Here is a 24,277-nt window from a genome sequence, read left to right on the forward strand (position 1 = left end):
ATTTAAATAAGGATCCTCTGTAATTGTAAAAGTATGCCTCTTTTCCTAAAAGGGTGGATTAGGGGTGGATTTTTTAAAAACAGGCCTCTTTCTCTCACTCTCCAGCAAAGAAAAGGTTTAGTCTCGCCACAAGAAATTCCATACAACCTCTAATAATCTAAAACACATTACCGCCCTTACATAAACAGGGCCGTGCTTTCTTCTGCCCTATTTCCCCCCTCTAAATAAGATCTGAGCCACACAGACGTCTCATTTGCTCACTCTGAGCCTTGGCAGATGGGCACTTAGACTAGTAATGTTGGAGGTATTCTCTGCTTTCTCCTTTCGCCTTTCTCTGGTCTGTCTTTTTGTTTTGAGCTTTCTTCTCACTCACGTTTGGCATTTGTTGCCAGATTTGTACTGGGAAGTACTGTTTGCAGTTCAGTATAATTACATATGACTGGCCAAAACCTAAATAGCTTTTAACTCCATTGTGTTTCAGAAGGGAAAAAAACAACTACGTGTCCATTCTATTTTAGAGGATGTGTTATACAGACGTGGATTTTAGCCAGTTATTCTCTAACCCTAACAATTATAACTGGGAAAATAAATCTTTGCATTTACTTTTTATGTGACTATGGAATCCACATTCTATAAAATGCTGGTCTGTATTGACATGAAGGCATCAGGTAACTTCTGCAGATCCATCAGCTTCACATCCATACCAAGTCCCATTGTGCCACATTCCAAATGCACTCTATTGGATTTAAATCTGCTGACTTGGAAAGCCATCAAGGCCAGTTCACTGAACTTATTGTCTGTTTATGGAACCAGTTTAAGATGTTATAGTGGGAGCATCCAAGAAGTCAGTGTGTGTCAACAAAATCCCCACACTATTCATAGGGTCTGTCTGAAAACCTAGTGAGCTGCCTTACTGCCCACTGCCTACCTAGGCAGATGATTTTAATGAAACAAATTATTTAAACACACTAGTTTGACAGCAAATACGTCATCGGCTGTCCCTGCAGTTTTAGCTTACTAAGCTAAGACAGCCTTAGGCTATTGAAACCAATGGGCTGAGGAGACACAACCTGCCAGCATGCCAGCTAACATCTCCCTCTGTGTATAGAAAACAATTCAACTGTCACTGACAAACCCTTTAGAAATGTACGAAATGATAAAAAAGTAAAAGAAAATTAGTTCCGCACTGAATGCTGGGATTGCCTTCACAGCTGAGGAAGCACTGGATGCTCCCTCGTTATTGTCAGAATATCACTCCGAATAAGGTGTCTCGGTAGGCAGCAAATGTAAATTGTAAGAACATTGCCCAAATCATCACACACTGCCAGCTTGCCTTCTTCCCGTAGTTCATCAATTTACATTTACATTTTCAGCATTTAGCAGACGCTCTTATCCAGAGCGACTTACAGAAGTGCTTCCATAGTAAACAGGAGTCTCGCTCCCCACGTGAATCCTGGTGCCATGTGTTCCCCAGGTAAGCGACGCGCAAAAAACGTGATTCTTCAGACCAGGGCATCATGGGCACCCTGACTGATCTGCGGCTATGCAGCCCCATATGCAACAAACTGCGATGCACTGTGTATTCTGACACCTTTCTATCAGAACCAGCATTAACTTCTTCAGCAATTTGAGCTACAGTAGCTAGTCTGTTGGATCGGACCACACGGACCAGCCTTCGCTCCACACATCAATGAGCCTTGGCCGCCCATGACTCTGTCGCCGGTTTACCACTGTTCTTTCTTTGGACCACTTGGACCACTTTTGATAAATACTGACCACTGCAGATCAGGAACACCCCACAAGAGCTGCAGTTTTGGAGATGCTGTGGCCATCACAGCTTCGCCCGCTTGCCCATTTTTCCTGCTTCTAGCACATCAACTTAGAGGATAAAATGTTCACTTGCTGCCTAATATATTCCACCCACTAACAGGAGCCGTGGAGAAGAGATAATTAGTGTTATTCAGTTTACCTGTCAGTGGTCATTATGGTCATTATGGTCACAATGGTCATTGCCTGGTTGGTGTACATACATACATACATACATACATACATACACTAACACACACACACACACACGATAACACACACGCACAATCTTGTTCCCTGGACTCTAACAACTCTTATACACAACTCTCTAGTGACTATATTACTTGCATATTGCATAATATTGCCCTTTTGCACCTTAATCTTTAATATCTGCTGCTATATAAACCCTACACTGCTAACTGTATAACAGAATATGTTTTTTTACCTCAATTACCGTTTACTTAGTACCATGTACAAGCCAACATTATTCTTGTCTTTGGTCCCGTTTTCCAATGTCTTCTGTATTTATTGTAGGTCTTTGTATTTATTGTAGTGTTGTTTATCTGTACTGTGTGTTTTGTGTTGTTTGCACTTGTGTTCTGTGTTCCACCCTGGTCCTGGAGGAACATTGTTTCATTTCGATATGTACTTGTATATAGCTGAAATGACAATAAAGCCTCTCTTGAACTCTCTTGAACTCTTGCACCATTGTCTTTTGAACTCTCACATTAAAAAGGCATTTCCATCTGTCACTCACTGGATGTTTTTTGTTGTTACTATGCGTCAACTCTCAAACTCTGGTGCATTGTTAATTTAGTTTGTGGCATGACTTGTTTGACTGCTTTAGATAAAGACTAGATGGAATACTGATATCACACAATGCTAAAAGTAAATTTGTCAGAATAGTCATCTCATGGTAAGGGGCAGCACGGTGGCAAAGTGGGTAGCACTGTCACCTCAAAGCAAGAAGGTCCTGGGTCCAGCAGCCAGGCTAATTGGAGACACTGAATTGTCATATAGGTACCTAACTGCTAGGATGCATAAACCAGTGCATTGTAGTGCCCGTCCCAAGCCCGGATAAATAGGGAGGGTTGTGTCAGGAAGGGCATCCGGTGTAAAAACTGTGTCAAATCTATAATGCGGATCACGATCCGCCGGCGACCCCTAACGGGAGCAGCCGAGGAAATAGTCATCCCATGGTAAGATGCTAAATCCAAAGTATCACCCAGACAACAAGGATGAGAGTTCTATTGGGAGAAGGGAGCTGAGGATGGAGCTGCCAAGACGAGCCAGTGTAGACTCGTTACCGTGTAGCGCCACCCGAGCGTTTTTCCCCTGTTTTCCACCCCTCTCTACACTGTTGCTCTGATCAAAATCCTGAAATAACAGCTTAGTAACGTCTGAGTCTGCTGGCTGGCTTCATCGCTTTCGTCTCATTTTCCCCCCATTCTTTGACTATCCGCTGTCTCCTCTGTTCTTTCTCTGTGACATCAATCCCATGTGGTATAGAAAAGATGGCCAGGAGCCAAACCTTACCACCAGATCCCCTCCGGTCAGTTTATTAGCTACTTCTAAAAGCAGATCCCTAAAACCGGCCTCTTCTCTCCTCATTGTTAAGGGGACGGAAACAAAAGCAGCTCTGATCTCAGCTTGACGGTTAAATGCAATCCGAAATGACAAATTTCAAACGGCTGGCAGCTTAAACCTGGCTCGTATTTCTAGGCTCTCGGTACAGAAATAGCTCACTGTTCAACTCAATATTTTCTTGTTTGTTCTGGTAGTGCTATAGAGAAGACATACCCAGCATACCAAACATCAGAGAGCCTTTTATGTGAGGGTCTTTTTATCTGCTGTTCCCATATTCTGTCCTCTACATCCTCCACAACAGGCCTTAGTTGTCTGTCACCATTTCCCACACTGCTTTCTGCTTTCTCATAGTGTTTTGAAGAAGAAGCTTTTGTTGTTTTTAGTCAGTTGTAGCAAAGGCGCTAGTGTTTAGAACTAGATGGGTGTTAACCTGGCAGATGTGTCACTAATGCAGCTCCCAGATGTGTCTGGGACTGCTGGCTGAAAATGGGTGTGGAAAGCAGACTCTAAAAGAGATCAATTTGCCCAGCCAAATAAAAAAAAGAGGCTTCTGTCTGGGATCAAATAAAAGGAGGTCTTGGTTATTCTGAAAATAGATTAAACTTTATACCATTTGCACTAAAAGTCAGAAGTTTATGTATGCTATCAGCCAGTCGGGTGCCTACACGGGCACGATTGGCTGATGTCTGATGGAGGGAGGGTTGAAGGAATTTCCACATCACTGCTGCAGTTGTGACCGCTGCTTTCTGGGCGAATGCACCTACACAGAGACGGTGAATAATGGAGAGCAGTGCGTGATTCTGTGTAAGCTATATTGATCCCTGTATAGCTATACTTTATTTGTCATATGTAAATATACACATGTACAGTACAATGAAATTCTTTTCCACATATTCCAGCTTGTTTGGAAGCTGGGGTCAGAGCGCAGCCATTGTATGGCGCCTTTGGAGCAGACAGGGTTAAGGGCCTTGTTCAAGGGCCAGAGTCTGGATTTGAACCGACAATCTTCCGATTGATAGCCCAAAGCTCTACCAACTAGGCTACCATTGATTCCAGTAGGGGACAGGTGTTAGGTACGGCCCTCCTTGGTCAGGGTTGGGGTCTTTGTACCAATGAGGAGCGATAGATCTGGGTAATTGGATACAACTAGATTGGGGAAAAAGGGAAAAATAAAAATTTTGATTGGGTCAGTCAAACTAGCCCTATTTATATAGGCAAAAGAGGCCAGGTTACACTTATGGTTACTGACAAAATATTAGAAGGCCATACCCAAATTAAGAACAGTTGCTGTTTGTATATTTATAATTCAGCAGGCGGCACGGTGGCTCGATGGGTAGCACTGTCACCTTACAGCAAGAAGGTCCTTGGTTCGATTCCCAGGTGGAGCGGTCCAAGTCCTTTTTGTGTGGAGTTTGCATGTTCTCCCTGTGTCTGTGTGGGTTTTTCTGGGAGCTCTGGTCTCCCCCACAGTCCAAAGTCATGCATGTAAGGTGAATTGGAGACACTGAATTGCCCTATAGGAGAATGGGTAGGTGTATGTGTGTGTATGTATGTGTGTCTGCCCTGCGATGGACTGGTGGCCCCGTTCAGGGTGTTACTGTGTGCCTTGCACCCATTGAAAAGCTGGGATAGACTCCAGCACCCCCCGCGACCGTGGTTAAGAAAGTGAGTGAGAGTGAGTAGGTTTTCTGGAAATATGTTCAATAACATACATTTTTATTGGTTCAGTCAAACTAGCCCTATTTATATAGGCAAAAGAGGTCAGGTTACACTTATGGTTACTGACAAAATATTAGGAGGCCATACCACAAAGTGAAATTATATTATAGAACCACCAATATATTTAATCTATAATCCAGCAGGCGGCACGGTGGCTCGATGGGTAGCACTGTCGCCTTACAGCAAGAAGGTCCTTGGTTCGATTCCCAGTTGTAGCGGTCCGAGTCCTTTCTGTGTGGAGTTTGCATGTTCTCCCTGTGTCTGCGTGGGTTTCCTCCGGGAGCTCCAGTTTCCTCCCACTGTGAGTGTGTGTGACATTTAAAACTTGAATTGATGAATCTTGTGTAACCAGTAACTACCTGTCTTGTCAGGAATGTAACCAAAGTGTGTAAAACATGACGTTATATCCTAATCAAGGATGGATTAAGGATAGTCTGGGCCCCTGGGCAAAGAAATTGAAATTGCTTGTCTTAAATTTAAATAATTGCAAAATTGCTAAATTAATTTGTGTCTCTGCGCTTAAGAAAAATTGAACATAATAATTTTGAAACAATACAAATTCAGAAACATTAAGTAAGGGCCCGAATCGCATATTTGCAACAAAACGTCTGTTATGAAATATGGTAGCTTGCCTGGCAATTTGTAGGTCCCTAGAAAGTCAAGGAGCCATGGTAAACGACTTCTATGGAAGTCAAGGGCCCCATAGCAGGGGCTACCTCTAATGGTATGCCCTGCTCTTCTCTAGGGCCCCCTGGTAGGGGCTCTCATAACCAGGGCCCTCTAAAAATATGCCCCCCTCTTTCCTAGGACCCCTAATAGCCAGAAGTCGAAGTCAGAGCAGTGCCACAACGCCTCATCCATTTTCATAAGGGGCCCAAAAGCATGGCTAGGGCCCCCAAAAGCATGGCTAGGGGCCCCAAAAGCATGGCTAGGGCCCCCAAGAGGCCCTGGGGTCAAAGTCCCTAATAGTCAGAGGATCCTTAAAATGGAGGGCCCTCGGAAATAAAAAATATATTGTATCATAAATGTTGATAGGCGTCGCAAAATGTTTTGGGCCAGGGCCCCCCTGGGGCCCTCTGACCTCAAGGGCCCCTGGGCGCTGGCCCCACTGGCCCGGTCAGTAATCCAGCCATGATCCTAATAAAATAAAATGAACATTATAGAACTTCCTATGCCATCAAATTAATAGGAGTTGCTGTATGTATATTTATACTGCAGCAAATTTATAATCAGAAAACCCACAATCTTAATAAAAACTAAAATTATTTAATAAAAAGTTTGACCTTTCGTGACAAGCGTCAGCTTTTTGGCATCTGTCAGTCCATTTTTGCCATTTGCCCATTAGACTATAAGAGTCATCACTGGAAAAAATGTGTCCAGTGACTCCTCAGGCCAGTATTTGTCATTGGTGATGCTTTTGACTGAATACAATTCAAGCTGTTGAGGGTTAGGGTTTTCTTACTTGTGTCACGATTGTATGGCATAAGTAACGTAAACAAGCAGTTAGTAGATAAAAGCAGCTCTTTTTGAGACCTCATTGCCGCCAGGTGAAAAACTAAGGGTTTTGCAGGCACCAGCGCATTCACAATCGGAAACTGGAGATAAATCCTAGCAAAATTAAAGAATATAGGATGAGTAGAATTGTTTCTCATTATTATAGAATCAAACCACTACAAGGTTAGTGATTGACTTCCCTGTTGCCAGATTTACATGTACACTGCAGGGTCACTGCAATGCCCAAAACAGAGGTGCATCCCAAAATGCCCGGTCCTGGTCTGACTGTAAAAGTACGTAAACTAAGATAAGTACGTTTAAATTACATTTCTAATTGGGACAGTGCACTTTCACTTCTCTGTAATACACAAGCAAACAAACACACTGATGTCAGGGAATGTCGGTCACACTCCACCCTTGTTAACGATGGACAAATAACCACCAGAGACCCACCCAGACAAGGCTGTAGTTATCTTCAGCCTGGCTTGTAATTGCACTCTTAAAAGGGATAAACTCTCTCATCGGCTTTGTTGTGGATTTACCTCGGCGTTCTTCATGAACAAGGGCTATAGCTGGTACAATAGAGCAGTGGTTCTCAAACTGTGGTACGCGTACCACTGGTGGTACGTGAAGCAGCACGAGGTGGTACGCCAGATAATCTCGGAAAAGTAATTACATGCACCGAAAAAAATAAAAAAATAACAAAATGTGTAAATTACTAATAAAATTCTTATAATTCTGTTTTAATAAAATCAGTTGAATTAAAACAAATCGTATTAAAACTAATGTGTTATTTAAAATATTCGGGGCTACGCAGACACCGTACTTCATTACGTCTATACTTCACGTTCGCGTTTTCCATCTGGAAATTTCCGAAACGGTATCAGTAAAGTTATCAGTAGATCTCTCGCTTTTATCAGATCAGATCTGCGTTTGAAGCTCACTGATCTCGTTCCTGGCTGCTCCGCTAAACAGACGCATCCCATTAACTCACATGCCGATTCTATTGAACGGATCTTTGAAATGAACGAAAGGAGCCGAGTCTTTTATTTCTGCACAATTCTTATCGGCTGTAATCCACCCATTCAGCTTCCATCAGTAAAGGGGAATTCATCGTAAATCGTAATAAAGGCTGTGTATTGTCGATATTCAAATCCGAAACACTTTCAGTATTGCGGAGAACGAGACACAGACACACACACACACACACACACACACACACACACACACACACACACACAGAGAGAGAGAGATAGTAGTATAATTACAAATAATTGAGAAATAAACTATGAACTTGTTTAATTCTGTTAAATCTGATTATTTCATTGTGCTTATGTTTTAAAGCAGAAACAAACACAGTCACATCTCTGTACAAGAGAGGATTTTTCTGAAACTTAATGAAATGCAACCACAGTCTGCCTCTTCCCTGTAGTGTTTTTGCCTTTTGTTTGAATTAATGTTTGAATTAGGCCTACATTTAATGCAAATTTGATGTTAATATCGAGGATGTCTTATAGTTTACCTAGTAGCGTGAAGTCACTTTTTGAACGGCTCCTTGAAAGGAACCGAGCCAAAAGATCCAGCTCCCGTCAAGAAGCCATAATTCCCATCACTAATATATACAGGGGTTGGACAAAATAACTGAAACACCTGTCATTTTAGTGTGGTAGGTTTCATGGCTAAATTGGACCAGTCTGGTGGCCAATCTTCATTAATTGCACATTGCACCAGTAAGAGCAGAGTGTGAAGGTTCAATTAGCAGGGTAAGAGCACAGTTTTGCTCAAAATATTGCAATGCACACAACATTATGGGTGACATACCAGAGTTCAAAAGAGGACAAATTGTTGGTGCACGTCTTGCTGGCGCATCTGTGACCAAGACAGCAAGTCTTTGTGATGTATCAAGAGCCACGGTATCCAGGGTAATGTCAGCATACCACCAAGAAGGACAAACCACATCCAACAGGATTAACTGTGGACGCAAGAGGAAGCTGTCTGAAAGGGATGTTCGGGTGCTAACCCGGATTGTATCCAAAAAACATAAAACCACGGCTGCCCAAATCACGGCAGAATTAAATGTGCACCTCAACTCTCCTGTTTCCACCAGAACTGTCCGTCGGGAGCTCCACAGGGTCAATATACACGGCCGGGCTGCTATAGCCAAACCTTTGGTCACTCCATGTCCTTTGTTGACATGTCTTCAGCAAACTGTTTGCGGGCTTTCTTGTGTAGAGACTTCAGAAGAGGCTTCCTTCTGGGGTGACAGCCATGCAGACCAATTTGATGTAGTGTGCGGCGTATGGTCTGAGCACTGACAGGCTGACCCCCCACCTTTTCAATCTCTGCAGCAATGCTGACAGCACTCCTGCGCCTATCTTTCAAAGACAGCAGTTGGATGTGACGCTGAGCACGTGCACTCAGCTTCTTTGGACGACCAACGCGAGGTCTGTTCTGAGTGGACCCTGCTCTTTTAAAACGCTGGATGATCTTGGCCACTGTGCTGCAGCTCAGTTTCAGGGTGTTGGCAATCTTCTTGTAGCCTTGGCCATCTTCATGTAGCGCAACAATTCGTCTTTTAAGATCCTCAGAGAGTTCTTTGCCATGAGGTGCCATGTTGGAACTTTCAGTGACCAGTATGAGAGAGTGTGAGAGCTGTACTACTAAATTGAACACACCTGCTCCCTATGCACACCTGAGACCTAGTAACACTAACAAATCACATGACATTTTGGAGGGAAAATGACAAGCAATGCTCAGTTTGGACATTTAGGGGTGTAGTCTCTTAGGGGTGTACTCACTTTTGTTGCCGGTGGTTTAGACATTAATGGCTGTATATTGAGTTATTTTGAGGGAAGAATAAATTTACACTGTTATATAAGCTGCACACAGACTACTTTTCATTGTGTCAAAGTGTCATTTTGTCAGTGTTGTCCCATGAAAAGATATACTTAAATATCTGCAGAAATGTGAGGGGTGTACTCACTTTTGTGATACACTGTATATATATATATACTACATATATATATACACACACCTAATTAATGTGAGCCTTATGTGGTTCTGTGATGAGAAACATAGGTGGTACTCGGAAGTTTCGATTTGATAATGGGTGGTACTCGGTCTAAAAAGTTTGAGAACCACTGCAATAGAGTGTTCCATTCTTCCTACTTTTGCAAATATGGTGGAAGGAATACAATAAAATCCAAGAGAAATCCAGTCACCAAGAGATCTTTGCTTCATCACAAAGTTACTGCTCACGAATGATAACACGGCAGACTCTTGTGTTAATACCTAACTTGGTATGATCATATTGTTGCCGTGGAAACAATTTGCTGCTTTTGTTCACCCACACATGATAGAAATGTTTAAATTAGAGTTCCAGTTAATTATGAAACTATGCTTTTAATTAGGCAGTTTGGTCTGTACTAAGTTGCCTAATTCTGCACTTGGGTGGCGCAGCGGTAAATCAAGGTAGCCGCTGAGATCCAAGGTTTGAATTTTAGGTTTGGTCTTATGAATAATGATTGACTGTGTCTTGGGGGGGGAGTCAAACCGCCTAGACAATGAAGATGTACTTGTCAGTGCACTTTTAGTGCTGGTCCCAAGCCCAGATACCCCTGAAATACAGGATCAACTGAAAGAAACACATTACCCAGGTTCTCGATTGCTTAACTTACATACTAAGTAAAAAATAATAATAAAATGGAAAAATGTAACCTGAGGGCGCTCAGGAAGTATATCTGTAAATTATGGTAGCCTACTAGCTCTGGGATCCAGGTTTTGAATCCCCAGTGGTGCGATCAATCAATGGGGCATATACAGACTTGATTGGCTATGTGTTTAAGGGTTGGCTGAGACCCTGAGATGGAATGGCAACCTGTCCGGGGGTGTGTTAACTGCATTGCCGACAGTGATTTAAAATGATGGAATACAAAACAAATTCCAAAGATTCTTGCTAAATTATGGTAAATAAAAGAAAGTATGATCGAGGGATTTAGATTGGATTCCAAATGTGTTTCTTCATAATCATCATCATTATCATAAGTGATTTTATAATATTGGCACTGGAAAACTTTCCTTGTTGGTAAACCTTTGTCTAAATAAAAAGATGTCTCTGTATATTAGTAAAAGCTTGAAGAGAGCTAGTGTGAGGCAGAAGAAAGAAGGCCCAGCAGCTAGTAGTGGAACGTGAGATGGACCTCATCCAGACCAGCCACTCCCATGGCCTGCTGAAAAACAAAGCCAGGGGAGGAGGATGTCATGAATGTGCCACCCTAAAGGCTGGTTAATATTACATTCCAGACAGGCTTCTGAAGCTTCATGGTTCTGATGGTTTTAAATCTGTGTCAGGTGTGAGTTCTGCACAACAGAAGTGCATGAACTCACCAAGGGCAAGTGACTGTGATGAAGCATTGGATCAGAGCTTTGATTCTGCTGCTTTATGGGTTTAAGGAATATACACAGTCCGTGGCTGTGTCCCAAACCACATACCAAAGGCGTGGTGTCATTACTATTAATAGCATGTGATTATAGAAACAGTGTATGGTTTAAAAGATGAAAACAATAACACAAGTCTGAGCTCTGTTGGGAAGTCGAATAGCAACAATTATTGAAGCTGGTTTCACATCATTTTTCAGTACGTACAGTCAAGCTGGAAAGTCTGCACACCCCTTTCACTTTCTCCACGTTTTATTATGTTACAGACTCATTCTATAATAGATTGAGTTTTTTTTGTCTCAAACATCTACACACAATCACAGGGTTTAAAAAACAGGGTTTAAAAATATGCAATTTTATTTTACTGACAAAAACAGTTTATTTAGGGATCACATATCTGTACACACCCTTAGCCTAATACTTGGTTGATGCACCTTTGGCAGCAATTACAGCTTTAAGGCATCTTGGAAAAGAAGCTACGAGCTTGGCACACTTGTTTCTGGCCATTTTTGCCCTTTCCTCTTGGCATATCCTTGCAAGCTCCGTCAGGTTGGATGGGAAGCATCGGTACACAGCCATTTTCAGCTCCTTCCACAGATGTTCGATTGGATTCAGGTCTGGGCTCTGGCTGGGCCATTCACAGACTTTCTCTGAAGCCACTCCTTTGTTCGCTTGGCTGTGTGCTTCAGCTCATTGTGGAAGGTAAACATTCGCCCCAGTCTGAGGACCAGAGCGCTCTTTAGCAGGTTTTCATAGCTGCATTCATCTTTCCCTCTATCAGGATTAGTCGCCCCGGTACCGCTGCTTAAAAATATCCCCACATCATGATGCTACCATTGCCATGCTTCACTGTAGGGATGGCATTAGCCAAGTGATGAGCGATGCCTGGTTTCCTTCAGACGTGACGCTTGGTATTCAGGCCAAAAAGTTCAATTTTGGTTTCATCAGACCAGAGAATCTTGTTTCTCATGGTCTGAGAGTCCTTCAGGTGCCTTTTGGCAAACTCCAAGTGGGCTGTCATGTGCCTTTTATTAAGGAGTGTCTGGCCACTCTAACATAAAGGTGTGATTTGTGGAGTGCTGCCTGGGTGGTTGATCTTCTGACCATCTCCACAATTTTGGGTGTCATATCAAAGGGTGTGCACACTTGTGTACATATGATATTTTACATGTACTCAATCTATTATAGAATGAGTCTGTAATGTAATAAAACGTGGAGAAGGTGAAAGGGCTCTCCAGCTTGACTGTAGGTGCCAAGATAATTAATTTAATTATTTAATCAACCAGTCATTTAATGTTTTTTTTATAGTCCATATACATGAAATAGCCAAAAATGAAGGGGACAGGACCAAAAGACAAGTTTGGTGATTGACCAGTACACTGCACTGAATAATGTAGAGCTGGGGTTTTCAACCTTTTTAGGCATGCGCCCCCCTTCTTGTGCCAAGCGCGGCTTGCGCCCCCCTCGCACCACACCCCCCTCCCCTTGGTGAAACAGCGCTCCGACCCGGATGCAAAGTGCGTGTCTCCCCCCCAGACAAGTACGCGCCCCACAGGTTGAAAACCCCTGATGTAGAGTGATATATAAGCAGCAGTGTAGGTTTGTATAGCAGCAAACCCCGTGTATGCGTCAGTCACTGGAAAACACTGTTCCATAAACAGGAGCCGCTTACAGACTGTGGTTCTCTCATTCTGGTCTGTTATTTATTTTTGTGACATTTATAGAAATAGTGGAATGTCACTGTGAGTGGACACAGTATTTAAAAACTCCAGCAGTGCTGCTGTGTCTGATCCACTAATACCAGCACAACACACACTAACACACCACCACCATGTCAGTGTCACTGCAGTGCTGAGAATGACCCACCACCCAAATAATACCTACTCTGTAGTGATCCTGTGGGGGTCCTGACCATTGAAGATCATTGAAGCATGCAGATGGACTACAGTCAGTAATTGTAGAACTACAAAGTGCATCTATATGGTAAGTGAAGCTGATAAAATGGACAGTGAGTGTAGAAACAAGGAGGTGGTTTTAATGTTATGGTTTATCGGTGTATGTATATATGATAAATAAAAGCATTCTTATTATACATATGCTAACTTTAATAATTGTGTAATGTTTTTCATTTCAAGTAATTTGTAACCAGTAATTGATTGTTGGGTTTGTTATTATACTCTCATGTTAACAAATCAATCAAATCAATAGGTTGGGGTTTGACACAGCTGTAGAGTTTGCATTAATGCAAGCATTGTGCTAGTATGTAATAAAGACCTATAGAGGGTGTGTCCGAGCACCAGTTTCTATTCTGTAATTTAGAATAGAAAGCACAGTCCACATTTATTGCTCTGCCATAGAAAGAAAGACATTTTATAAAGGGTAATAGAGTAACTAAATATTAGACTGTAAAACATTTCAGATAATGGTCCAAGGTCAGTCCTGTAATCTTGTATATCTGTGATATCTCCAGCATATTGTGCAAGCCTCATGTTAACTATCATCATGGTTTAATTTTTAACTCAGAAATCACACAGAGATAAGAAAAACATTGTGATTTATTGACGAGTTTACATGATTTAGGGTCAGGAGGTTAATAACTGTAGGGCACTGGAGTCTGCAACTCCTTTGAACAATAAGTGCATGTTTTGCACAGTCTGGCTTAGAAATGCATATTTAAATCCAGTACCAAGGTAATTCAGTTCCATAATCTAATATAAGAGGCACATGGGTGGCACAAAGGTGAAGTACTTGCTTACTACCACTGGTATCCAGGTTCGAATCCCCAGTAGTGGTAGTGGCTGCTCAAGTGTCTACATGCATGCATGATTGGCTGTGTGTGGGTGGAAGATGGTCGACGTCCCGCAATGGATTGGCATCCTGCCAGGGGTGTGTTACTGCATTGTGCATAGTGATCCTGACTAAGATAAAGCAGTGGAAAAAACATGGAAATGAAAAAAAAAAATCCAATTTAAGTGACAGCAAGTGGAAAATTTGCCTAACTTGCATCAAAGTTAATGTTTGTAGTTTCCTTCACTGAAAGTCGGTCTGTGGCGTGGCCAGTAGAAAATCATTTAGCCTGAAACTGGAGTTTCACAACAAAATAACCTGTGATTTGGTAACAGGCGTTGTAAGTCTTGCTCTTTTTTACTTTTAAAGACTGCTTAAAGCTTCTGCTTTCAGTTAATCCCATTAGGGGTCACCACAGGGGATCATTCATTTCCGTCTTGCCCTGTCCAGAACATCCTTGTCTGTCACCCCAACCACCTGCATGTCCTCCCTCACAGCATTCAAAAACCTTGTATTTGGCCTTCCTCTCTTCTTCCTGCCTGGCGGCTCCATCTTCAGCACCCTTCATCCAACAGAATTATTTTCCCTTTTCTGCACATGCCCAGACCATCTCAAAATCGCCTACCTAACTTTGTCTGACTGTAACAGGCTACATCTCTTTTTTTATTATTGTATTATTATTTTATACAGTTTATTAATATGCATGCTTGCTTTTGCTGGGGTATCAAATTTGTTCTTCAGTGTTACTGGTATTGGTATTAGGATCTTAGTTTTTGTTATGACTAGGGCTGCAACTATCGATTATTTTTGTAATCGAGTATTCTATCGATTATTCCAGCGATTAATCGAGTAATCGGATAAGAAATACTTTTGCTTTAATGAAGAGCGAAAATAAATACATATAAGATTAAATAAGACGTGTCTCTTAAAACAAACTGTACATTTTTATTTCTTGCATACAGTGCATTTTAAAGAGAACACTTTAGAAATGCAAAAACAAATACATCAAAAATAAATCAAATTACCTTTAAAATTTATACAGGCAACCTAAAACTAAGGCATAAATAATAATAAACAATAACACATGAACATTGCCTCGAATTTGTGCAACTTTCAGAACTAACAGTTTCAGCTACAGCTCATACATACCATAAACCTTTAATATTTTGTTGGGAGGTTTTGTGGTGTTTGTAGGAGGTTCTGTCAGGATTGTATCTTCTAGATCAGGTAGATTTGGTGTTTGTGAGCGTGTACGTGTGTGTTTGTCTAAGTCAAAAAAGCGTGTGGTGGTTGCGATGAAGAAAAGTCAGCGTATTAACACGACGCTCTGATGGTGTGGATGTTGTTATGAGTTTCGTTTTTTCAGCTTAAAATGATCTCAAACTTTCTGTGGTTTTCTCTGTCCAGTCTCCTGTTCGCTATTTTCTCTCTTTCTATATTTTGCATCAAATTTGCTATCAAATCTCGGCTGCGTCCTAAATCGCTACGTTCACACTGAACAGTACGCAGGAGCAGCAAGCGTGTCCAAATACGTAGTATTCATTGAACTGTACGCAAAAAGTACCCGGTTTAAGTACTGTTAAGTACTGTTGAAGTATGAGATTTCGGACGCAGCCCTCGGCTTCTTCACGTCACCTGCCCACAGCGTAAACACGTTGTGCAAAAGTGAAAGTGTTCCGTGCGAAACACCGTGAGCTGTATATAGTTGTATGGATTAAACGATGCCTCGATGCAAAAAATTTTAATCAATGATTTTTAGTAATCGATTTACTCGAGTTTCTCGAGGAATCGTTTCAGCCCTAGTTATGACTGTTGGTGCATACTCTGCCAAGTCTGGTATATGGGCCAGATCTGCTCTGGTGAACACGAGAGTAGTCGAAAGAAAAAAAAAAACTCCCACCCACCCAGTTGATAAACTGTGTAAGTTGAAAAAAAGAGATCGTTCGTAACCCGAAATGTTCGTATAGTAAACCGTTCGAGGGCCGACTGTGTAACTCGAGGGCTCATAACTCGAGGGCCGACTGTGTAGAGTAGGGAAGGGTGATTTTAAAAGTTTAACATGTTTGGAGTTTGATGTTTCATTATTTGACAATAGTCTGATGTCACAGAATGGCAACATTTTGTCTTACATCTTGAAGGTTTTCTTTGGGTCATTTAGTGAAAGTCACAACACTTGTAACCTTGACTTGTTTTGAGATTTGCAGTATGATTGTTGTTTGGTATTTGTTGGTGATGAAAAGAAGGCTGGTCTATAGAATCCACAATTAATGCCAACTTCAGTGGTTATACAGTTTGAAAAAGTTTTATGGGATGGTCTGTACTAAAGTTACACATTACACATCCCTAAATGTTTTAAATGTTGTATCATGTTTTTTTTCTATTATATTTTAATTAAAAACAACTATTGTGAGATATATCCACTGTTATTGTTTGCATTACACAGGAGAGACACCCAGTTGATAAACTGTCAAACTCTCCTAAACAAACTGATCAAACTATCCACACGAATTTAAGTTTAGTTGTTAGTTTGAATCCATGGAGTAAGAACTGGTTGAATCACCAGGCTAAAGTCTTTGTGCTTCTGTTCTGAACTGTTACCAAGCACAGTGCTTTGTTCTTATTATCAGAACTGTCCAGGCACACTGATGACCAACCACAGTGTTGTATGTAGGCTGATGTGTAGGGCTGACCTATGCTACTTACACACAGCTCTTTTATTGCCAGGAAAACAATGGTGCGCTTACGCAGCAGCCTCTCACTGACATGACAGACACAAAAGAGCCTTTAACCGCCTCTGAAAGAGTGCCACCCTCCCAAGCTTCAGTTACTACGGTGCCAGCCTCTCAGTTCTGCCACGCGACTAGCTGCTCGCTCGTTTCTGCTCCACTGTTAAACGTACCCATGTTTCTGTTGGTACAGGGGAAGAGTACACTGATTACATAACACCTTTCATTTTTTAATTTCCCAATTAATAAATCCTGTAGCTGAAGATTCCTCTTCTGTAGCTGATCAAGCATCGTGCACTCCCCCAGTAATCTTCAAATTACACTTGCATACATGTGTTCACAAGTCACAAAATACGAGTCCGAGTCAAGTCACGAGTCTTTAGGCTAGAGTCCAAATCAGGTCACAAGTCTTTAGGCTAGAGTCCGAGTCAAGTCACAAGTCTTTAGGCTAGAGTCCAAATCAGGTCACAAGTCTTTAGGCTAGAGTCCGAGTCAAGTAACAAGTCTTTAGGCTAGAGTCCGAGTCAAGTCACAAGTCTTTAGGCTAGAGTCCGAGTCAAGTCACAAGTCTTTAGACTAGAGTCCAAGTCAATTCACAAGTCTTTAGACTAGAGTCCGAGTCAAGTCACAAGTCTTTAGGCTAGAGTCTGAGTCAAGTCACAAGTCTTTAGACTAGAGTCCAAGTCAATTCACATGTCTTTAGACTAGAGTTCGAGTCAAGTCACAAGTCTTTAGACTAGAGTCTGAGTCAATTCACAAGTCTTTAGACTAGAGTTCGAGTCAAGTCACAAGTCTTTAGACTAGAGTCCAAGTCAATTCACAAGTCCTTAGACTAGAGTCTGAGTCAAGTCACAAGTCTTTGAGCTAGAGTCCGAGTCAAGAAACAAGTCTTTAGGCTAGAGTCCGAGTCAATTCACAAGTCTTTAGACTAGAGTCCGAGTCAATTCACAAGTCTTTAGACTAGAGTCCAAGTCAAGTCACAAGTCTTTAGGCTAAAGTCCGAGTCAATTAACAAGTCCTTAGACTAGAGTCCGAGTCAATTCACAAGTCTTTAGGCTAGAGTCCGAGTCAAGAAACAAGTCTTTAGACTAGAGTCCAAGTCAGGTCATAAGTCTTTAGACTAGAGTCCAAGTCAAGTCACAAGTCTTTTGTTTTCATTGCTAAACAAAAGCTGGCGATAAATCACGGCACAGCGGCCAAAATCCAAAACACAGCAAAAAAATCATAACCACTGCTTACCTTAGCTTATGTTCTTCCAGATGCTATTAAATTCATAACCGTGTGTCCCATTAGGAATATAATCCGTTGTTTTGTAAATGTGCTTATAATTAAAACCCTCCAAACTTTTCCCGGTTGTGAAGTAAAACACGAACTTGTTAGAAAGCCAATCAAGCATTTCATTGACACATCATCTGTGTGACGCAAACTGAATAAATGCAAATAACAGCATTTCTTACTAAAAATTACAATCAGATTGGTTCAGAAAGCGGTCTTTCAACCATTAGCGTCAATTCTGTAGCAGCGTTACATTCAACCCAGTTGTTACCCAAAGGTAACGAAAATGTTCAAATGAATTGAACTTCAAACTGTGTAGTGAGTAGGGAGCGACGCTTCATCACTACGCCAGAAGCTGGCTGTAACATCGCGTTGCGGGTTAAGACAGCCGGAGTGTTATTAGAGAGCAGAATTATTTTTGTCACACGTAACTAATGTTAACACTAGTGACTCTTGTTGGTCACGAGTCATTTTTTTGCGAGTCATGAGTCGAGTCCGAGTCATTTGAAATGAGTCCAAGTCGAGTCTGAAGTTGCTGTGTGTGCGACTTATGTGTGTCTCAACGGTTATTAACTGTTCAAAGTCGTATAAGGTAAACTGCGCTTAAAGGGTTCATTTCAGTCTAATAACAGCCTTTTAAAAATTTAAAAACAGCCTCAGTTCAGATAAATACAGCATTAAAAGCATTTACGTTGTGGAAATAAACATGACCAGTGATGCTTTAAACCATTGCACGCCCTGGCGGGACAGCGGCAGCTTGGCAGAGGTGCTGGTGGAGAAGAAAGGAGGCTTTATTCTGAGCATGACCCAGAGCTCCTGAGAAGAGGAAGGAAGTGAGGCTTTCATTCTCCAGGGGTTTGAGCCCAAAACAGACTGCTAATGCTAGACCGAGTGATTTCCAGTCGCTATGTTCCACAGCTGGACTGTAGACTGGTAGTGTCATTAGGTATTAGTGGATCGTTGAAAGTATGTGGGCACCTGCTTGTGAGCTGATGGGACATCCATGGGCGTTCATATAAATTTGCTCCTTGCAGCTATAACAGTTTTTACTCTTCTGGAAAAGAAACCGTGCCTATTTAGTCAAAAGATCTTTTGTAAGCTCAGGTATTGATTTTGGATGAGAAGAGCTGGCTCACAATCAAAGTATGCTAAAAGCCGGTTAAGGTCAGGTCTCAGTGCCACCTCAAACAAAGTGTCTCTCTGTCTTTATGGGCTTTACTTTGGCCATGGGCACATACATGCTGGAACAGAAAAGGATCTTCCCTAAACTGGTCTTAAGCATATCATGCTGCTTAATTCCTGAACCCAATAATCAAGAAGGATGTCCATATACTAATGGCCATGTAGGGTACTCTGTGCTTGCACTATGTATCTTAAAGGGGCAGCACGGTGGCTCGATGGGTAGCACTGTTGCCTCACAGTGAAAAGGTCCTGGGTTCGTGGAGCGGTCCAGGTCCTTTCTGTGTAGAGTTTGCATGTTCTCCATGTGTCTTCATGGGTTTTCTCCGGGAGCTCCGGTTTCCTCCCACAGTTCAAAGACATGCAAGTGAGGTGAAATGGAGATACAAAAATTGTTCATGACTGGACGCCAATACATCCCGGGGTCTTGGGAATTCCCTGTTCACAGACAAAGCCAATCGTGTCTGTATGCAGACGCCCGACCGGCTGCTAGCACCGCTGGAGATTCGAATCCTGGTTCCCAGAGGTAGTGGGCTAGTGTAAATGTACCACTGCCCCACATGAGAACCCTTCCCATACATCGATTGATTCATTCATTCATTGTTGTACCAGCTTTATCCTGGTCAGGGTTGCTGTGGGTCTGATTTAATGGACAAAAGACACACACACACACACACACACACACACACTTAAGGCAATTTAAGTAGCTCCAAAAGGTCAGACTGCATATCTTTGGACTTGGGAGGAATCCGGAGCATCTGAAGGAAACCCATTTAGACTTAAGGAGAACATGCAAATTTTACACATATAGGTCCCTGGTTGTCTAGCTGGGTAATTGAACCCAGGCTCTTCATGCTGTGAAGCGACAGAGCTACCCACTCCACCACTGTGCCATTCTTGTCATATATATACACATTTTTTTCCCCTTTTTTTCTCCCACTTTAGCGCATCCAATTTCTGCCCGTCAATCATCCTCTCACTAATGCTGGTCCCTGCTCCTGATTGAGGAGGACGAGGCTGCTCCACGCCCCCTCCGACACGTGCACAGCAATCGACCATCTTATCACCTACACTTGACGACTGCAGTGCAGTACAGCGCCGTGTACGGCGAGCCACACCCTCTACCGCACTCCGGCTTAATCCCGCCCCTATCTGAACAACAGGCCAATCGTTGTTCATGTGGCCGCTCAGCCTCAGCCGGCAGGCAGAGCCGAGTTCCGATACGATGTATTCGAGATCCCAGCTCTGGTGAACAGCGTGTGTTTTTACCGCTGCGCCACCTGAGCGGCTTCTTGCTATATTTTAACATCCTTAAATAAGACTCTTCTATTTGATGGTGTTTACGATGTCTAGACTACTAGAAGACTGTTTTGTCTCTGTGGTCCTTGTGTCAGGTTCAATGACCAGTTTTATTCCCGGTAATTATAAATGGATCACCACGCTGAATATCCACAGTCTGAACTCTAATTTGAGAAGCTTTCTTTTGTTAAAGCTTACACACAACAGATTACACTACGCTGTGCAAACAGATTACTGGACTGACAAGTCTGGTGCACAATAAACATTAATACAATCTAATCCAATTACTTACAGAGAATGAGTCATGGTTTTTCTTTCTATATCTGCTTCATTTTAATTACACTCTCAGAATGACCTAGAGCTACCTGAAAACATTATGAATTGCCAGTTTATTGTAGTGCACCACACTCAACCATTTACGTACTTCACTTATGGCTTGGGCAATTTTAAAGCATTCAGTTCCTCTACTAGCATGTTTTAGGAGAATAGAAGGAAACCAAAGTACCTGGAGGACAACCAGTGTGTACATGGACTCTTCACAGATAGTGGCTGGAAGGCAGAATCTAACCCTGCTATGTAGTTTAGTAAGTATGCAAGTCAAGTATTGTATGTAGCTCATGAAACCAGTAAGTATGGTATTCAGTCTGGTTCCAGACAAATGAGTATACACCGATCAGCCATAACATTAAAACCACCTCCTTTTTCTACACTCACTGTCCATTTTTATCAGCTCCACTTACCATATAGAAGCACTTTGTAGTTCTACAATTACAGACTGTTGTCCTTCTGTTTCTCTGCATGCTTTGTTAGCCCCCTTTCATGCTGTTTTTTAATGGTCAGGACCCCCACAGGACCACCACAGAGCAGGTATTATTTAGGTGGTGGATCATTCTCAGCACTGCAGTGACACTGACATGGTGGTGGTGTGTTAGTGTGTGTTGTGCTGGTATGAGTGGATCAGACACAGCAGCGCTGCTGGAGTTTTTAAATACTGTGTCCACTCACTGTCCACTCTATTAGACACTCCTACCTAGTTGGTCCACCTTGTAGATGTAAAGTCAGAGACGCTGCTGTTTGAGTTGGTCATCTTCTAGACCTTCATCAGTGGTCACAGGATGCTGCCCATGGGGCGCTGTTGGCTGGATATTTTTGGTTGGTGGACTATTCTCAGTCCAGCAGTGACAGTGAGGTGTTTAAAAACTCCATCAGCGCTGCTGTGTCTGATCCACTCATACCAGCACAACACACACTAACACACCACCACATTGTCAGTGTTACTGCAGTGCTGAGAATGATCCAACACCCAAATAATACCTACTCTGTAGTGGTCCTGGGAGAGTCCTGACTATTGAAGAACAGCATGAAAGGGGGCTAACAAAGTATGTAGAGAAACAGATGGACTACAGTCAGTAATTGTAGAACTACAATGTGTTTCTATATGGTAAGTGGAGCTGATAACATGGACAGTGAGTGTAGAAACAAGGAGGTGGTTTTAATGTTATGGTTGATCGGTGTATATTTATATTCAGCCAATAACTAAATTATCCGAATGCATAGAGGGTTATTACCCCACTAAATCCAGAACTATCACTAGTCACTTTGGATAACAGTGATAAGAGTGTCTGCTAAATGCCATACATGTAAACAGAGCTGACTAATTAACTGTTAGCATTGTTTTTAAATCCACCCACTCAGTCCTCTTTGACAGACTTGGTCTCTAGTTACCAATGAAGGGTAGTTAAATTTAGCTCAGGTACTTAAGTACAGTACAGATCATTTGGCAATAGAAACGATCACTAAAATGGGATCACAGATTTTAAAAAAACACATTGTACTGTAGGGTACCATCCAATGGAAAAGGGGCATAGATAAGACAATGAATAAATCTGTCCATAATGAAGTAAAGGTGATGCTGAGATTACTTTCTATGCCATTAATGCGATTCCAAAACACAGAGTCAGCTGCCCATGGTTAACTCCTAAGTCCGTATAATTTCCCATCTGTTTTATATTGTAGGTTCGATAAGGGTCGCATCTACAGCTACATCGGCGAGGTGGTGGTGTCGGTGAACCCCTACCGTGCCATGAACATCTACGGGCGGGACATGGTGGAGCAGTACAAGGGCAGAGAGCTGTACGAGCGCCCGCCTCATCTTTTTGCCATCGCGGACGCCGCATACAAAGCCATGAAGAGAAGAAACAAAGACACCTGCATCGTAATCTCAGGTACGCATTGCTGTGCTTTACTTCAGTAAAAACACTAAGAGAAAGCCCTTGTGTTGCATTAAAAAATACTTAATAATGCCCTACCTAATTCATGGCAGTGAAAATCACATCCTCCCACACTACAAAAACATGGTCAGGTTAACTGGAGATACTAAATTACCCTATAGGTGAATGGGTGTGTGTGTGTGTGTGTGTGTCTGCCCTGCAATGGACTGGCGCCCCGTCCAGGGTGTTATTGTGTGCCTTGCGCCCAGTGAAAAGCTGGGATAGGCTCCAGCACCCTCCCGCGACCCTAATTGGATAAGCAGTTAAGAAAGTGAGTGAATTTAAGAGTATTAACCGATCAGCCATAACATTAAAACCACCTCCTTGTTTCTACACACATTGTCCATTTGATCAGCTCCACTTACCATATAGAAGCACTTTGTAGTTCTACAATTACTGACTGTAGTCCATCTGTTTCTCTGCATGCTTTGTTAGCCCCCTTTCATGCTGTTTTTCAATGGTCAGGACTCTCCCAGGACCACTACAGAGCAGGTATTATTTGGGTGGTGGACCATTCTCAGCACTGCAGTGACACTGACATGGTGGTGGTGTGTTAGTGTGTGTTGTGCTGGTATGAGTGGATAAGACACAGCAGCAACAATACCTACAAAGTGCTTCTATATGGTAAGTGGAGCTGATAAAATGGACAGCGAGTGTAGAAACAAGGAGGTGGTTTTAATGTTATGGCTGATCGGTGTAATTAATGACACTTTTCTTTGAAATCTGTTTTCTCATGAAGTTCGTAGAGCCCTGCTTATAATGAACTTTTTAACCTAGCATGTCTTATCCAGGCCTTTCATCTTGACACTCTCCATTTTTGAAATGACAGTTCTTGTTGTATTTTTGGTACATTTCCTTGGAGCTACAGTGCAGCTTGTATAAGTGGATACGACGTGATTAGATCTGCGGTTAGAGCAGAATTGCTCTGTGCTGGCGTAGTGTGTGGTTCTTCAGTATCACAGCAGACCACAAAAGCAAAGCAGTTACAATCCAGCACTGTACATGAGCAGATATCTGGATCTGGATTCGTTCACTTTGGCTGTTCTTGGGTCCGAGTATATGTGGTTATTTCTGTCTACTGACTCAGTGACTCATTAGAACATATTTATTTTTTGTCTGGAAAAATATTACGAGGTGGGACACACAGTTAAGGGAATTTAAAGGCGATGTGAAGTTTAAAAGAACAGATGCTTTTATGCTTCTGTCAGGAAACACTGATATTGTTACTAAGTGACCGCAGTTTATGACTGCATTGCAAAAATATTTGCGCGATTTAGCGTCATCTAGTGGTCAGAAGAGGTTTTGGTTTATATGTTACTGAAAAACTTTACTTTAGTGTACCACACAAGCACACTTGCCATATATTGATTTATTGATTCATTCATTGTTTTACCACTGCTTTATCCTGATCAGGGTCGCTGTGGGTCTGATTTATTGGGCAAAAGGTAGGAAACATCCCGGACATTTTGCCAGGGCAGAAACACGCACACATTTAGGGCAATTTGAGTTGCTCCAATTTGTCAGACTGCATGTCTTTGGACTTGTGGGAGGAAACCGGAGCACCCAGAGGAAACCCATGCAGACACAAGGAGAACTGCAAACTTTACACAGAGAGTAATTGAACCCAGACCCATACTGATAGACTGCAAAACACTACACTCAGAAAGACTGAGGTTTTTTAATGAAAACGAGATACGA

The 24,277-nt window shown here is 42.2% G+C and overlaps 1 protein-coding gene across 1 annotated transcript in view; it reads left to right on the top strand.

Annotated features, from left to right (window-relative positions):
• myo1d (myosin 1D) overlaps nt 1-24,277 on the top strand; it is a 128,852-nt gene that overhangs the window by 10,824 nt on the left and 93,751 nt on the right. The window contains exon 2 of the mRNA XM_063003078.1: nt 22,326-22,534. Within this exon, the coding sequence (XP_062859148.1) occupies nt 22,326-22,534 (209 nt within the window). The remainder of the gene's footprint in view (nt 1-22,325; nt 22,535-24,277) is intronic.

The sequence above is a fragment of the Trichomycterus rosablanca genome, chromosome 10, assembly GCF_030014385.1.
Source record: "Trichomycterus rosablanca isolate fTriRos1 chromosome 10, fTriRos1.hap1, whole genome shotgun sequence".
Classification (NCBI taxonomy): Eukaryota; Metazoa; Chordata; class Actinopteri; order Siluriformes; family Trichomycteridae; genus Trichomycterus; species Trichomycterus rosablanca.